This window comes from Phalacrocorax aristotelis, chromosome 17, assembly GCF_949628215.1.
Source record: "Phalacrocorax aristotelis chromosome 17, bGulAri2.1, whole genome shotgun sequence".
Taxonomy (NCBI): Eukaryota; Metazoa; Chordata; class Aves; order Suliformes; family Phalacrocoracidae; genus Phalacrocorax; species Phalacrocorax aristotelis.
The window spans coordinates 1,785,187-1,803,007 of NC_134292.1; the positions used below are offsets into that span (position 1 = coordinate 1,785,187).

At 53.8% G+C, this 17,821-nt stretch overlaps 1 protein-coding gene across 8 annotated transcripts in view; it reads right to left on the reverse strand.

The window, feature by feature from the left end:
- The window catches only part of RGS3 (regulator of G protein signaling 3), an 82,743-nt gene that overhangs the window by 15,531 nt on the left and 49,391 nt on the right, over positions 1 to 17,821 (reverse strand). For all 8 annotated transcript variants that reach the window (XM_075112587.1, XM_075112586.1, XM_075112590.1 and 5 more), the window contains one exon: positions 9,934 to 10,056. In XM_075112587.1, the coding sequence (XP_074968688.1) occupies positions 9,934 to 10,056 (123 nt within the window). The remainder of the gene's footprint in view (positions 1 to 9,933; positions 10,057 to 17,821) is intronic.

Genomic DNA, 17,821 nt, shown 5'->3' on the forward strand with positions numbered 1-17,821 from the left:
CTCCTTGAGCCACAGTGGCCCTGTGGGGCTGGTCAGAGCCGAGCGCTCATTGCACAGCAGGGTTTTCTACCCATTCCCTGCTTCATTACTGAATCAATGAATAATTGATACAGAGCAATTAGCGTAACAGCAAAAGCAAGCACGGATGTATAAACCCAAAGAGCAGGATCCAAGAGTGTGCCAGGGCAGGGCGGCAAGGGTGGATATATGCCTCTGATGAGACATCCGTGGTGGTGTGAGCTTTTGTACCACCCAAAAAACCCTGGGCTTGAAAGGTCTCAGAGCCTTGGAAGGAGAAGTCCTCCTCTGCAGGAGGAAATGATCCCGTGTCAGCAGCCTCCACTAATCCCATTAGCCCATTACTGTCATTCCCAATAGATTGCTTTGCAAACGGGGCCTGACTGAGGTATCGCCCAGCCCTGCCGCTGCAGTGGCCGCACTCTGCACCTCTCCCCAGAGCCGCTCCGCTCCCTGCAACACAGCAGTAAACAGGAGCCAATGCTTAATCACACGCAGCATCCTTACCCGTAGCAGAGGGTGTGCAGGAGGGAGCCCAGTCTCCAGGTATAGCTTGCACCCACATTTTGGGATCAGCTGCTGAAGGTGTCAGCAAACAACCTGCGACAAAACCTCCCCACGCTGTGTAGTTCAGCCAAGCAGCTGGAGATAACAAAGAGTTGCTACCACTGCAGCACCGAGCTGCCAGCCCCAAACTGCAGCCACCCCAGCAGTCCCAGCTCTGGACACCGACCTGTCCCCTGCACAGTGCCCTCATCCCTATCGAGGCTACAAGCCCACACACAGCTGCAATTTCAGTGGTAAGGGCTGAATTTACTGGTTTTTCCCCAGCGCCAGTAAAGAGGAGGTTTCCATAAGCCCTGGAACAGAAATTCCAGGCACACGGCAATGCCACTCCCGCAACGAGAGCCAGCCGATGCAGATGGTACAGCCATACACAGCCCAGATTTGCAAGGGAACATCAAAAGGTCCCCGTCGCTACAAACACTCCCTCATTCCCCCTGATGCTGCCTGTTACCAACCCCTCCAACGCAGCCTGGCAGTGAATGAAGCCAGGCAGGAGCCACAGGTTCCCCAGGAGACAGCAAGGTCCGGCCCAGCACAGGGGTGCGGGAGGACCAGCGCGGGGAATAGAACAGACGCCTGTGATCTAAAAGGACACCAGCGCTCCCAACAGCGCTGCTGTTTCCTCGACCTGCGGCCGGATCCTGCCCAGCGAAGGGTACAGCCCACAGGCTGCAAACTTAGAAAGTAAAACCTACCAAATCGAGGCTCTCAGTGGCATCCCAGCTGTATGGGCCGAGTGAGCGGCATCTCCCTCCAGCGGCCCCGGCCCCAACATGTGCCCGCAGCCGTGGCTCGGCAGATGCTAGCGCAGCACTTGGCTCTGCCTCTGCAGTTATTAACGTCTGTGTCAAGCAGCAGCTGAAGCCGCCCCAGCCTCTCCCAGACACTGTTCCCTCGTGCCCCTCATGCTATTTATGGCTCTGCTGGCGATCCCTGGAGGCACCATTACCTGCCATGAGGAAGAGCTATGTATCACCCTGATACCTGCCACATTCACTTTGTGGGTCCCCTTCTCCTGTCCTGCCCCTGAGCGACACCAAGCCACAGACCAATTCTGGTGCTTCCTGCTGAATGAAGCTCTGCTACAGGTTCACAGCTGGGTTTCTTCCCAAACTACTTTCTACAGAAAAGGAGCAGCTCTGAAGCGGGAGGTGCTCTGCAGTGTGGCACTTTGCCCTCTGCCCTGCAATCCCCTACAAGTGGCTCTACCCAAACAGGCAGGGAGAGGGAGAAAAAATATGCACAAGGGTGTACGGTCTCCATCTGGGGGGCAGCCCACGCATGACCATTTGCCAGTTCTCTTCTCCTACAAGAACCAGTGGCCTCTCCTGACACCCCCATACACACTGGGCTGGGGATCCGACTGCCTTGGCTGGATGTGTATCTTCCCAGTATCACACTTTATTGACCAAGACGGGCAAGCTGCCCTGATGGCTGCAGAGAGACAGCACAGTGGTGGGTGTGTGTGTGCACAGCCACTGTCATAGCTGTTTGCCAGTGGTTATCTGCACCACAGCCACCACTCGCTGATGGGTCCTCACTGCTGAGGTGACAAGCTGTGCTTGGCTCTCCTCCAGCATGGACTTTGGGCACACACGTGTCCCCCTGCTCCCAGACAGCTGCAGGCTTGTGGATGCCCCTGGGATGGAGCAGGGGAACTGTGCTGCCTGCTCTTCCTTGCAGGTAGCCGCAGCATTGCAGTGGTACAGGAGACATAGAAGCTCCCTCAGGTGGCCTCGCTGGACGGGAAGCTGAGCTCAGCTACACAGTGTCATCACAAACGGCAGCAGCACGGCACGGCCGCCCCGGCTGCTGTGGTGAGCACCTATCCTGCCTGCGCTGGCAAAGGGGCCTGTGCCCGGTGAGTCTTGTGCCCAGCCTCTCCACAGAGCCACCTGGCTGGCAGCAGGGCTGTGGGTACACAGCCTAGGGATGTCACCACATGGGGGGTGCCCAGCTGCCCCCAGGACTTGGAGCACCCCCAGCCAGGCTCCCTGGCCCCTCTCAGGCAGGAACGAACCCAGCCACCATCCAAACCTGCACACACCCACCACACTGTGCCCATCATTTTGGCAATGAAGCTCCAGTTTGCCCAAGCCAGGTATCAGCTACTGCCTGCAGCCTCCTCGACCTGGGTAGCCCGCCTCCGTTGGGTGAGCAAGGTGGGACCTGGTGCTGGAGGTTAGCGAGATGATGTCTGGGTCATTAATATCCCTGGCAGTAAAAAAGCAGAGGGGTGAGGAAGAAGCAGATCCTGTCATTGGCATTCAGCCCACAACCCTCAGCATCCCTTCCCTGCCAGGGAGGACATGGTACTGGCTGGCAGGAGACTCTCTACAGCATTATCTGCAGGGGCAGAGCATTGTCCCCTGTGCAAGATGAGGGAGGTGACAGCAGGAGCCTGAGCTGATGCATTCAGCCACTGCAGAGCCATCACGAAGGACTTGTCCCGGCGTCACTCACAACAGGACCCTGAGGTCGGCACTGGAAGCTGTTGTGCTGCTGGCACGGATCACAGTAAGGAAACAACGCTGTAGAGAAGAGGACCTTTCAGAACAGCTCTCCTGCAGCTGGCACTGTCAGGGCCATACCCAGAGCCGCGCACAGAGCAGACGAATCCCAGTGGTGCCAAAGACAACAAGAGAAGCTCCAAAGCCAAACACACTTCTCCTGCAATCGTGCTGTCAAGCCTTGCCTTGCCACACCATCAGGGAAGTGCCTGTTATGGGGCAGGACACCAAGGCTCACAGAGGGCCCAGGGGACCCCACAGGGGCGCAATGAAGCCATGTCTCCCACTCCCAGACTGCTCTGGGCATCACCAGTCAGAGTGCCCCAGCATTTCAAACACATCCTTTGGCTTTGCGAAGATTTCAGGGTTCAAGTAACTTTTGAAAGGAGCTACTTGAACTTGGCTTCAGAGTCTGCTCAGCCACACATTTGCAGCCCGCCACCACGCTAGGAGGGAAGAGCATCGGCAACTACCCGAAACAGGCATCATTTGGGCACAGAAGAGGAGCACTCCAGCCAAGCGGACGGTGCCAGCCCTGCCCAGCACAGGCAGCGTTCCCCCTTCAGAGGCAGCGCTGCTCCAAAGCACTTCCAGCACCTTCATGAAAGCACAGCAGCACTGGCTTAGTGCTGTGCCTTTGACCACCCTGTGCAAATGATCTCAACACCGCATAACCCCCCTGGGCTACCGGCGCCACTCCTGCGAGCATGCTTGCTCTTACCAACCCTTCTGGGGTTCATGAGAAACAGACCTTCAAGGGTTTAAAAATACCTCTGGCCATGATGAAAGTGCCAGTGGCTCCTCACACCCCCAGTACACCACCATGCCCTCCTGCTCAGGGGGGATGAGGGAAGGATCATTGGTAGCGTGGGATGTGGCTGGGGGAACATCACACAGCACCAGAGAGACAGGAGCTGGTGTTTGCTGGAGGGGAGAGATCTGCTTTCCTAATGGCTTTGGAGTCCAGCTAAGCAAACAAACAAATAAAGCTGGAGCTGCAGCTCTCAGCTGGCCCACCTGCCCAGTCGTTCCTCCCCACTCACTCCCGGCACGCACATGCCTTTAGAGCCCATGAGCCAGCGGCACCAAGGCCGAGCAAGTGGCGGTCCTGGGCTGGCAGCCCCAGGTACCTCCATAACACATGGGCCAGCACTAAGAGCAGGCATGGCTGGAAACCAGGCTTGATGGACCCAGGGCTCCATGCAGAGGGAGATGCTAAAAAGGCCAGTACCCAGACCCAGCACCCCATCCAGCCCCACGTGAACAGCCGGGTGAATCCCAGCCTCCCTGGGCTTTGCACCCCATCCCCACTCTTAGGACTGGAAACCAAGTGATGTGCAAGAAGGGAATGACAGGGTGATGGACCAGCCTTAGGACCCCTCAGCACTCATCCAGGCTCACCTCCACTACAGGGAGCTAACAGTCAAGCTACTGCATAAAGAGGGTCCCTAAATTCATAACAGCGTGTCTGAGATGTGCTTTGAAGCCTCACAGGGAGTTGTAAAATCCCCCCACATAGCCTTCGATGCCCTGGTTGCATTTGGGCCTTCTTCCCATGAAAGAAGGCTACAAACTCAGCAAGAATATGGCTCAGGATGGATCGATCTGGGGCAGCTCAAACTGCATCTGCTTCTTTTATGTTTGCAGCCTGCTTCACAGTTACTGCTACCTCTTCAATTCCTGTCCTGGCTGAATTAGTCAACACAGTGTCCTTCTCTTGGCCTATTGGGTCCCAAGGGTGAGATCCACACGTACATCAAGGTTGCCAGCACGGATTTAAGGGTCCCGTTCGCTCTGATGGCAAAGGGACCTCTGGTAGTTTCCTCCAGACATTTAAGTGGACGGAGCTGAACTGCAGCCTGACTCACAGGGGAACAGCATCTCTGGTCCCGCAGCCTCCCGAGTTCACAGCATTACTGATGTAGCCTTTGGCTGACCCCAGTAACAAGTTTTTCTGGCCCAAGGTGAGAGCCGGCCTGTGCTCACTGGCATGGAACAACACACTTATTTGCTTTCCTTTTGTAACCTGGCTCATAAGTACTGCCAGCTGATCCTTTAACCCTTATTGGGGCAGAATAAACCTCAAGGTCTTCTTGTTCATTTTGGCACACTGACAGCATGAACGAAGTCCTGGGAGGGAGTCTGGCCGGGGTCAGGCTGGCGCTCTGGGTGCTGTTGTGATGGGCTTAGCCCTGCCCAGCCTCTCACATTGGCATCGTGGAAGAAAAGCAGGCTCTGATGAAGCTCCAGGTTTCCTGCACCCTTGGCCATGCCCTGCCCCACAGCAGCAGGTGAGCGGGACCCTCTGGAGCAGAGCTAACATAAATGGGGCAGCAGGTTCCCAGCCCAAAATTGAAGGACTTTGGGCCAAAAACAAAGTGAGAAAGTGCAAATTCCTCCCCTCCTTCCCCATCAAACAGCCGATCACACTCTGACTACACTGCCACTGAGTGAAGCACCCCAGTCAGAGAGAGATTCACCCCATTTGTCTCCCACCCAAGTGCTTGTCACAGCCACCCAATGCCAGTAGCCCCTTGGCTGTGCCAACTCAAAGGTGGACATGGCCACCATGCAAAGGACGGTCTGGAGATGACCCAGTGTAAAGAGGAAGGGTGTTGCTGAAGGCGGTGAGGTGTCAGGGAACAGGTATTGCAGAGGGAAGTGAGTGCACGCCATGGCGGGTGCCTGGGGCGCACCACGGTGCTCGGGGCAAGGAAGAGGAGGCAGGGCATGGGACAGAGAGGGGTCACCCACGCTCACCCTTCCCCACGCTGCAGGCACTGGGCCCAGCGCACGGGGAATCATGGCCACCCCTCCACCTGCAGCTCCGCCGCGGCAGCCCTCCGCAGAGCCCTCCCTGCACCACCGCTCCGGCCCTGGTTTCAATCATCCCTTGATTACACGCCATTTGCTCTTGTTGACAGCACATTTACTTGCACTTGTCAAGCATGCTGTAAATAGTGAGAGAAACAGCCCTGCCCTTCCTGACCAGAGGAACGTTCAGGAAGGGGCCGGCCAGTCCCTCCCAGCTGCGCACTCGCCGGCGGCTCATTCCCAGCACCGGAGCCAGCGTTGCCAGGAAGGGCTGGGGCGCAGGATCGGTCCGCGCCTGCTCGCACCGTCAGTAGCCATGACAGAGGGACTGGCGGCGGGGCTTTGAAAAGTGCTGAGGATCCACCACCTCCCATGGGAAACAAAGGAAGTGCCCATCCTGGACTCCCACGGCCCAAAGTCCACGCCACAAAGTGTCCACAATTATTTAGCTTAAGGATAATCTACATCTTTCAGATACAGCCAGCCATCATCTCCGAGGTAATCTCAGGTCACGGAGTCAGACGGAAGAGTAATCAGCCGTTCTGAGTGTGGAAGACACAAAGAAACAAGCAATGAGAATCATATGGTCGTAGCAGGTTCGTTATAAGCAGGGTGTTGTGCCACTAATCTTTTCCCTGGCAGCCAAACCAGCTGGAGCAGCTCCAGCCCCTGGCGCCTCGTCTTTGCCCCTGCTCTGCAGTTTGCCATCTCTTCAATTGTGCTAATGCAATTTGTCGTGGGACCGGGTTGGAAACAGGACCAGTGCAGCGATGCAAGGTTAAAAAAAGCATTGTGCTCTGCGCAGATGGTCATTATTTGGCCCAAGGAGGCAGCCTCGCTAACTCGATTAATTCGTAAAGCTGCTCTCGCTATAATCACATTGCCCGCACTGTGATTCCTCGCCAGCCCCAGCCCCCCTCCAGACTCCACTCCTCCCTGTTTGGGGACGTCTGTCACCAAGCTGGTTCACCCTGGTGATGTGTTTTACAGATCCTTGCTCAGCACAGCCAAGGGGCAGGGAGCAGCCTCCCAGGGCAGACCCAGACCCAAGGACAAGAGTGAGGAAGGCTTTGCAGGTGGAGAAAACAACCACAGAACAACTCCTGTGACCAGCTGCAGCCAGCAGGATGGGTTCATCACTCAGTGAAGTTTGTCTGATTCCCACAGCTCCAAGAAGTTGGCACCATGCAACTCCACCAGTTCAATGAGTCCAGCCCCTCCTTTCTAGATGTGACCATTCCGCTAGGGATCCTCTGCCCCACCACAAGCCATCTCTTCTGGGTAAGACTCAGGGATGGCATTAACACCAGCATTAACATGTTGAAGGGAGAACCATTCCAGCCCACGCTCTGGTACAGCAGCTGCAGAGGCTGCGGAGGAGCCACTCTCTGCTCAGACAGTGTCCCTTTCTCCAGCTCAGCACACAGCTGGAACATGGCACATCTCTGCCTGGCACCGAGGCTGCGCCGGCCCTTGGGTCCTGTTCACACAGCAAAGCCCACATACCCTCGGCTGGGCTCCGGCCGCAGAGAGATGACCTGCGTCTTGCCAAGTTGGAGCAGTTTTGAAGGCTTTGCAAATCAGATTCCTGTTTGGAGCAGAAATCAGCCATGCAGAGGCTGATATTTCCAGCTTAATTTGTCTGTTCACAGAGCACAGACACTGTTCTGTTTCCTTAAATAGCCCTAGTATCAAATGACTTGTAAGCAACAAGCAAAGATAATGGATCACTTCTCCCTCGCAAGAAGCGACTGATTTCCCAGCTCCTGCCTCCCACTGCACCGGCATCCCTGAGGACGTCTGCCCAACCAACCAGCTGTGGTGCAGACTGGTCACAGCAGCCCCATCTGCAGCTCACCCGTGTCGGGCTTCTGCCCACAGCCTGGCCCCGTGTGCGCCTCCCACCCTGCTCCGAGGTTGCACGCCCACCAAGCATCCTTGCCTGTCCGCTCGGGACCTGCAGCCTCACGCAGGGCTGCTCCCCCTTCCCCACACTGTTTCTTCTTGCACTTCAGGATCAGGTTTGCTTTAAAATTGCAGCCTGGGCAGTTTATCCCTTGCTGGGATGGGAAATGGTGCTATGAATTCAATTAAGTACCTGGCTGTTGCTCTCATGTTCTTTTTCTCCCTCCCAGCACCATACCCCACCAGTGGGATTTCCATCAGCTTTGGCAAGCTGAGACAAGCTCCCCCTTGTCACAGCCTTGGAGGGCCCACGCTGGCTCTCCACTGCACCCAAGGAGCACGCTTTTGGCTACTGAGGCACAGAAAAGCCTTATAAAGGTTTATATTGTCTTCTAGAGTACTTTTTCACCTGTTCAGTAGCCAGGCTCCTTCTATAACATGGGGAGCAGATACTCTCCAAGGCTTTGCTCTGAGGTAACAGGGCTTCTAAATCCAGCAGAGAGCCAAAATCCCATGCCCTGCCATGAACACAGAGTCTGGGGTGGGGAGGGCAAACGGCAATATCACCTGAAAACCCAAATGGTCCCAGAGCACGCGTCATGATGGACAGCCACCAAGATCCCCCCTTCTAGGATATATTTGAGATGCTCAGATTTGAACATCTCCCTGCACAGCTTTGCCCTGAAGGATCCTGCAGCCCACGGCTCTATAGCACCCAGCCGAAAGCAGAGCCATGCCAAGCCCCTGGCAGCAGCCCCATCACATGCATCCCCCCTACACCGAACTGCCTCGGACCCCCTGTCCCGGGCAGTGTCGTGCCAGCAAGGCGCACCACAGGAAAACAAGAGACATTGCAGAGTCTGGTCACCTCATTGAATTAGCTGCCCTGGGCTATTTACATTTCTAGAGGTTTGGTTGGTAACTATGTTCTCAGGCTTTGTATGTTGTTGCTATTTTAGTACATCTGAAACATGCAGAAAAAGGAATCTGGACGCTCCGTCTCCTGTGGAGATGTTTGTGCTGACCCAGTTTGGGATGCTGCAGAGCAAAAGCCACATCGTTCTGCCTTCAGATCCGGGCAGCCGCGCAGGCGCCTGCTCCTGCTTTTGCCCACATGTACGGTGAGAGTGAGTTGCCTGCCTTCGAGCCAGACCAGACCACGCACCAAGGCTGTATCCACACGTTGACGTGGGGCAGGAGCTGCTCCACCACCAGGCCCCAGCCAAAGGGAGATATCCCGGTGGTGTTACAACCGAGATTCCTATCTGCCTCACTTAAAGCTCTTTAAACACTCAGCACAGTGTGTTTCTGAAGAGAGCAGTGGGTCACCCACCAATGGTCCAAACTCACTCCCCAGGGGCCAAGACGTCTCCAGCAGAGATTGCTACTGTCCCAGACAACTCCTCGGTGGCAGCCCCAGCCCCGAAGCCAGGCAGATGGGAGATGTGTAACTACAATCCATGCGGGGCAGGTGTGCCTGGCAGTGCTTTGAATCCACTCCACACACACGTTTCTCTTGCCAGCGCTGCTGAGGCAATGCTCTTGGGCCAGGCTGATGCTCTTCGGTGTGGGAAAAGCGCTGCTGCTGCCTTGCTCAGTATGAAAAAAAGCTCTCATCAAATGACCTTTCTGTGCTTTGAGGCCATCGGTGGGTTTCAGATCAAATGCTTGAGCCCATCTAAGTGCACAGAAGGAGCACATCTTCGCACCACTACTCCCATGACCTCAGCCTTTTAATCAGGACCCAGAGATCACGGCCTGAACCTCTCCCTCTGCATTCAGTCCTGCCCTAGAGCCAAGCTCTCAGAGAAGGCTGTACACCAGGCTGCACAGCCTCAGCTGTCCAAATACAGATGCTGGGAGGGGTCAGAAGCAATCTGCTCGCTGGAGTCTGCCTCAACTCAGGTCAGCAGATGCAAATGCAACAACTGCTTCCCCGAGCAGGGCAGGAAGCTGCAGACACAGCAGTGCCTGAATACAAAATCGCTCCTCACCTGGCAAAAAAACCAGCCTCCGGAGTAGCTCGCCTGGCAGGAGTGTCACTGGGCAAAGCCCCCACCACAGTCAGAGCCCGCAATGCTCCGAGCAGGGTTTTCGAGCTTCCCCATGGGTCACTTACCTTGTTCTCTGTAGGAGCCGATGCCGGATGTTGCTGCTTGGTGATGTTCTCAGCCAGACACCAGCAGATCCTCTTCTTCTGCTCCTGGGAGTAAGCCTCCAAACTTAATAAGCACTCCGACTTCTGACGTAAAGGAAACACAGGCAGAGAGAAGGTCATTAGCTGTGTGTTGCAGGCCCTAGCTTTGTTTGCAAACTACTTGCTTCCAACACACTGGATCAGATGAATGTAAGTAAAACAGGACCGCTTGCACTGGTGTCCTGCGCTCTGGGGACGAGAAAGCAAAATAGATGGGAAATTGGCTTCACAGTGAAATCTCCTCCAGACAGAGGGTGAAAGGCTGCTGTGGTGCAGAGCAGCAGCCTTTGCTTTCGCAAGTGGGAGCAGAGTGGTAAGGCACGGGCAGAGCACCAGCAATTCTGCACCCTGTGCCACCACAGCGGAAACGTGTCTATTAAGCTAATTTAGAGAGTGGAAATTGCTCTTTGCTGTACGCAAACATTAGCGAGGTGCCGTAGCATGAACTGATGAAAACAAGCGCCTTTGGGCTGGGTGGGGCTGGGAGAAAGGCAGACCTCAGAAGCTCCAGACCAGCCTCGCCTGGTCTGCTCCTTACTTAGAGCATGCATCAGGGGTTGTTTTGAGGATGATGCTCACGCACTGTCTGCAAGCAGGATGCAGTGAGGACAGAATTGAGAGAAATGATGGGAATTCATCCCAGCTGAGCCCCACCTTGAGCCTCAGAGCCTCCCCACCTCTCCTCATGCCCTAGCCCCTTCCCTGCACACACCCTTTTTGACATGGACCTGTTCCTCTTTGACATGTTTTCTTTGGGTCAAATCCCACGCATTTAAGAAACCTTCCGATCAAGTTTTCTCGGTAAGTGTCTCCCCGCCCTTAAGCAGCTCATCTCTTGTGCTGAAAATGAAGCATTAGTAACATTTGCTGCCCACTGGGATTTTGCAGGTCTCACTTTAAAAACGGTTCAGAAATGTCCATTGTTGGATCATCTCCTTCTGTGGCCAGATATGAAAAGGAAAAAAAAAAAAAAGCAGAACTTTAGGACAGAACTGCAAAGAAAAAAGACCCTTGCACTAAAGGGCATGAAAAAGGCCTTTCATTTCCCCCTAGGATTTCCTTCCAGAAGGGCAGGTCTCCTCTAGCCTGTTTTTCCCGGAGAGAACTAAGGAACTTGCACTTTGTAACTCCAGAGACACAACACAACCAAAAGGGGAAATGCTTTTTAGTCACACCATTTAAAACACTGTTTTCATTGGATGCTAATTCATTCATGTTTAATCCAAAATCCCTATTAAAGCAGTAAATGAACCAACCTCCCACTCCACCTCTAGAAAAAGAGATCTCTAGTTCAGTCCTATACCCCTCCAAGGAGACTTCCAGGAAAGAGAAGACTTGATTTTTCTTATGTCTGGCCATTGCCACATCTATTCCTGCACCAGAAACGGGCTTGACCATTGAAAATACATGCTCAAGCTTACCGAGCGCTATCAAAATGGAATAGAGGTTTGTGATTCAGGGACACAAGGTGGTGGCACTCCCCCTTACCCCCCAGATTCTGAGTTGCAGTGATGCTCTGAGCATCACAGGGCTGTTTCGCATCCCAGATGTCTCAGTGTCTCCCAGTCCCACGCCAGCAGATCACCAGGCTGAACCACTGTGATATCCCCTCATCCCCAGGAAAGTACCTAATCATTCCTGCTTTCAGAGGAGAGGGTAGGTATCAATCGGCTGGGCTGGAAATCTGGGCTGGCATTTCCCTGCCCTGCACTTGGGGCCAGAAGTGAATGACAGCAAGGACTCAGCTCAGCCTAAAAAGACATCAGCGCAGCTGCAAGGAAACCAGTGCCCGTATTGATGCTGTAACTACTGCACACCCTCATCCCCACCAAGCTTCTACAATTCCCCTAGCATGAGGCTTAAAGCAATTCCAAGGACATCTCATATCCCCTTCCTCGTGACGGATGTACAGCTCACCTACCCCTGCTCTGCAGCCCCTTGCTGATTCAATTATAATCCCCATCTCTTTGATTGAATTTAGCATAAAGTGATGCTCAGCCTGTACTGGCTGTTTAGAGCAAAGTGCCCCTCTCCTTCCTGCTCAGCCTCAGTGAGCCGGCAAGACTCCCCAGCCCCAGCCGCCTGGGAATATTAAAGCCAGGAAAGGATATTGCCCTCTGGTTCAAAAGGCAGAGGAGAGTCAGCCATCCCGATGAGTGTCTTGGGTATTGTGGGCAAGGCTGAAGGGGGACATGAACACCCAAAATTTCATTTATGCAGTCTGTACATATTTCATTATCATTTCTGTGCTACAGCAGTGAGATCTCAGCACTTTATTCCTTCACGGTGATATTTAACCTCTCCGACACACATTTCCCAAGGGATGAGCTCTGTTTCTCCCTCTTCCATCAACCTGCTCCCCGCAGATAATGTGCAACTGTGTCTGGGAAAGAGCCAGCCCAACCCGCAGGGGCAGAGCACCCCTGGCTGCCTTTGAAGCACAGGATCCTGCTTGCGAAGCCCTTTGGGATCCAGCCAGACAGAGAACAGGTATCTGAAGGACTGACATTTTAATATGGGACAAAGCTCTATCTGTGGCACATGTCCCTGGAGTGCAGTCCCTGCCAGGGGACCGAGCTGCCCAGCTTAGCGCTCCCATGCACCGGGGACATGGAGCAGGGAGGTCAGCTAACGCCAGGGCTGTGCCGTGCCCTGTGCACCCTGCCTCGCTCCGGGCTCACTCTGGGAACCGGCCTCCCCGCTATTGTTTTTATTCAGGGAGGCTGCCGCTTTGCCTGCCAATATTTACAAAGAGAAAACAGGGTTTAATCTCACAGTGCTGGGAAAGGAGGATGCAGATGGCGTGAAGGGGGCGTTTGCGACCAGATAAAGCGAGCGACTGAAGTGGCTGCCAGTTGCTTTCTGACTGCCTTCACCCCAGCATTTTGAAAAACATGTTATTGCAGGTGTTATGAGCCGGCTGGCGCGGGAGCCTCCAGTGAGCCCACAGCTCTGGGCAGTGCTGGACCTCGTGCCAGCACCGGACCCCACGCCAGTGCTGCCTGTGGGAGAGCAGGAGGAAAACACAGGGCATGTGCTGCAGAGGAGAACCCAGACTCAGCAATGCAAGCCCCAAATGGGCCCTGTTACAGCAGGAAAAGGTCTCTCTTGCTCCACAGCAAAAGCTCACCCCTGCAGATGCTGCCCCAGGCTAAGCCCCAGCCCCACAGCACCCAGGAGCATGGGGAGGTGACAGGCAAGGGGTCCGGCCAGGCAGAGCTCCTGGTTACCCCTACAGACACCAACTGAAGAGGGACTGTTGGCTCTGTAGCCCATCAGTCAGCCAAGCACCTCCTGGAGAATGGCACCTCATCACAGGAAGGGCCCCCAGACCCTGCACACCAATAGTCCATGCTACAGCCATGCCCCTCTGTGCAGGACCCAGCACAACAGCATCTGGTACACAAGTGTGGCCCTACATGGCACTGCAAAGCTAAGATATAATAACAACAATGAGTCAGACTCAGCCTGACACCTCCAAAGCCCTGGACCTAGTGACCAGCCTAGCCTGGGGCTGCTTTCATGTCTCTGCTGCCTCCCCAAGCTCGTGCTAGCAGACATGCTCCCAGAGGGTGGTCAGGTCCTTGGGTGGATGTTCCCCCTCCAGATCACAGGGATGCACTTCTGCTCTTTTCCTCAGGCTCCTCTCCTCTGCAGGGTTTACGGCAAAGTGGTTCAGGGACAGGGCTTGCAGCCCAGCTCAGCTCTGCCCAGCCCCTGGCCTCAAATGTTCAGAGCGTTGGTCCATAGCCAAACCCAGCAGAGATCCCAGAGGGGAAGTACCTCGGAAATGGACTCCAGACTACAATAGCTTTTAAGTTGCAGAGCAAACCTTCCACCGGTGAAACAGCAAGCCCTGGGAATATCCTGTGCACAAAACATGGGCAACTGCTGGCTGGTTATTTCATGACCCATGGAGCTAGGTCTGATGAGAAAGTTCAGTTTGCTCCCATGCTAAGTGGTGCTGGGGGGGGCTGTGGGGGACCACGTCTCTTCCTGTGGTTTTTGGACTGCTGGGCACTACCGGTGGTGCCCAAGAAACGCACACTGGCGGTAACAGCAGGGGCCCTATTGAAAGCTGGTGTGACCAAAAGGTGACAGGATCTCATGGGTGCTCGAGCAGATGATGTCTGTGGAGCTGCGTTTGTGGGGCACAGCAGTCTCTGCAGAGAAGCATGGCTCATTGCTGTGTGGTTTGGTTTTGGGCCAGGGAGGCTCTATAGATGAAGGTGAAAGATAGATGTGCCCATCCTTCCTTGTGACCCCAAGGGCTGGCACTTAGGAAATGGGTTTTCATTGTCCTACAGACACCCATGGACCCAAGATAGCAAAGTGGACCTGCTCCCTCATGGTGCAGAGCCACCAGTGGTTCCAGCTCACCCCAGGCCAGTCAGACCCTGTTGCACTTAGATGCTGCTGCTAAGGAGGGAGAAGGTGGAAGAGCGATGCCACAGGAGCACTGCCTCGTGGCACAGCCTGGAGGATGCTAAGCCTCCAGGAGGAAAAGCCAACCTGAAGAACCTTTTCCACCCACTTTGGAGCAGCCAACAAGGACACAGGGCTCAGTCTGTTTTTGCAGGCCAGCAGGTTGTCCTTAAGTGGCTTATCATATAACAGCCTTCACAGGACTCCCCAGCCCTGAGACTAGCCACACATGGAGCTCCCCATGCAATCACCACCCTGGCAAACAGAAGGTCCACAGAAAAAGCAGGTCCACTGCCTTTCCATTCTGCAAACGCCCTTTCCTTTCAGGCGAGAGGGCTGAGAGCTGAGCAGCCCCAGCAGCACTGAGCTCACCCACCCGCTGCAAACACCACCCCAGAGCTATCCATCCCTCTTCCCCTGGTGCAGCCTCAAAGAGAGCAAGCTCCAGCCTGTGCAGCCAGCCCCAGGGAACAGCAGTTCCCCTCCAGAATTCCCCACTGGTGCCTGGGCCTTTTAAAAATCTCTCTAGTACTGTAACCGCATCGTAAGAGCTCTTCATTTTACCACCATCTGGGAAATGTGACCACAGAATTAAAGCTGGGGGAAAAAAGATTTAAAACTTCTGCTCCAAAAAGCACATTTTGTGGTCATCTCAAAACTCAGATTCAGGCTGAACTGTGTAAAGGTTCACAAAGCCAGGGAAGCAGAGTGCCTTGTTTATCTGTTCGTCCAACTGGGACACAAGCACTCCTTGCTCTGCCCAGAGAGACCAGAACTGGGAGCTGTCAGTGCCCAGGAGCTGCCCTGGGGTACACCTCAGGCCTGAGTTCTGCCAACCCAGGGCTTCTGCTACTGGTGGCAATCCACAACATCTAACCCAGGTAAATGGGCACTGGCAGAGGAGACAGAGTCCAGGGATCTGTCTGCATGGAGCAGCAGCCGGACCACCAGCTCTGCAGCCATCGCTTTGCATGCTCTGGCTCCAGGTGCATGCCAGGAGAGCTCTGACTTGGACCAGATGAACCTTTCAGTTGCAGTTGAAATTTGGGGCATGTCATGGGGATGCTGGGTAAGGCTGCACTTCAGGAATGCCTTGACATTTAGGGGAATCTGTACTTGGGTTCATGTCACAACATCCTTCAGAAGCACTTTTCAAAGTGTTGGCAGTCTTGGTCTGATGTTATCTCGCTGCACCTGCAGTTCAGTCTGCAGCTCCGTCTTCCTGGTGTCATGCACAGAGAAATTCCATGGCTGGGACCTGCCATCCTCTGGATGGAGGAAAATGGAAACCTCTATTCAGGAAAGAGTTAAACTGTTGCTGTAGGTGTGACACGGCAGAGGGATTCAGTGTGTGAACATTGAGCATCCAGCTTTTACATGAGCTGGGTGACAAGGCGACGCATGCCGGTGCACTGCAGTGCAGGATGCAGCCCCTCTTGGTGAACCTCTCCGGCATCCCAGAAACGAGCCACTGCTTGTGAGCCACGCAGGCAGCAAAGGAAACACCAGAGAGCAGGAGAGGATTTTTCATTTGGTAACATCTGACCACCACCAGCAGAGCGGCTGGAGGAGAGGGATTCCCCCCGTATGCTGAAAAGGGAGAGGAAGGCAGAGGAATGTACTTCATGGTCTCTCAGACGCTTCAAATTCATGTAATAAAACTGCAGGCAGCAAGGAGTGCGTCTAGATTTTCTCTACTTGAAGTCCTCAGGTGTGACCAATCCCAACACTTGTTAGTTGTTGTCTTATTATCTTGTCTTCTTAACACCAAGACTTAACCTTGTCTGCAGTGCCCTTTCCACCATAGCCCAGAGGATCCTTCACCTGACTGCAGTACAACTAGCACATCTGACAAATAGCACAGCCCACACACACATCTGACAAATACCATCTCTTTTCCTATTATGAATTAGAGGAAATTGAGATAGCATTTCAACAGAGGACATAGTCCACAGACAAACCCTCATCTCTTCTACCTTCTCCCAGCCTGCACACAGCACCTGATGCCAGTTGACCCTTGATTTTCTCTTACCAGGAATTCAAAACCCACTATACCTCCAACCTACAGTGCTCTGGCATCTGCAGGGTGACTGTCACAGCAAAAAATTTAGGATTTTTTGTTCAGGCAAGGCTGAGGGACTCCTAAATCATTCTTGTGGTTGAAACCCTCCTGCAGCAAGTTGTGCTGGGGGCTCGCAGACTGGGCCCTTTGGCCAGCACTGCTTTGGGCTCAGAGCTGGGTACAGCTCTTGGCTCCATGTCTCGTTCACAGCCTTGAGGTTTTCTGAGCTCATTTCTCTAAACTGGCCTATTTGTCATTGCATTTTTGGGGTATTTCTTTGTACTTAAGAACCAAAAGTATAGATGGAGCATTTGAAAAGGAGGGATCAGACATCTTGCAGGCTGCTCAAGCCCTGCCAGGGAGCAGGGTACCTGGGACAGGGGGAAACCACAACAGCAGAGCTGAGCCCAGGGCACCAGATCCTCCTTAATGCGGGGAAAAGCGGAACAACTTTTTTTGCTTTGGTCCCCTGCCAAAACCATCCCATTTCAGTTAGAAACAAATTCAACCCAAAATGCAAGTCCTCTGGCTATCACTTTGGGGTCAGAGAACAACGGAACAGGAAAGTTGACAGAATCCCAAACTTTTATCATTACTGATGCCACCTTTCTGCTGCTCATGGCAGCTGATTGTCCTTCCCCCGGCAAGCTTTCATCAGTCACTTCTGACCCTCACAGACCTGTATGTACAGTTCTTGTTTTCATGATCACATGAAAACACATAACCAGCTTTCACTCACCTTAACAACTAAGCCCCACTTCTCTATCACTGAACTATCCTCCTTATCATCTCCTACTTCCCCAAATTTCAAGCCATGCGCACACTTTATCAGGCATGATTTGCTGTTTTCTACCACACCAATGATGATTGTTTGCAATTAAGCAGGAGCCAGGCTCCCCGAGCCCTCCCTGGCAGAACGATGCTCACAGATGATGATGCTGAGGTTTCAGACCAGAGTTTTTAACTACTTAATAAGCACCACAGCAATTTCCTGTCTTTCTAGGTTTTCAGGCCAAGTGTTGTGTTATATCAAGCCAAGAGCTGGTGAGGACATCTGCTCTAGTTGTGTTCCATCTCTACTCTTTATCCCTTTTTCATTCATAATTATTTTTTAAGCTCCTTACTAAACAAATTCACTTTAGCTGTTCACTCGGTTTGATGTCACCCCCTGGCCAACCCTTTTGCCCTTTCCCTATCACCAAATCATCTGCCTAAGAGTCCTCTGGATCTGCCAGGACAGTGCCCAAAAAAGCTCCTTGCTGCCCAGAACAGCTGACTTCAGAATTACCATGGGGTATATCTGCCCTGTCACAGTGTGTCCTG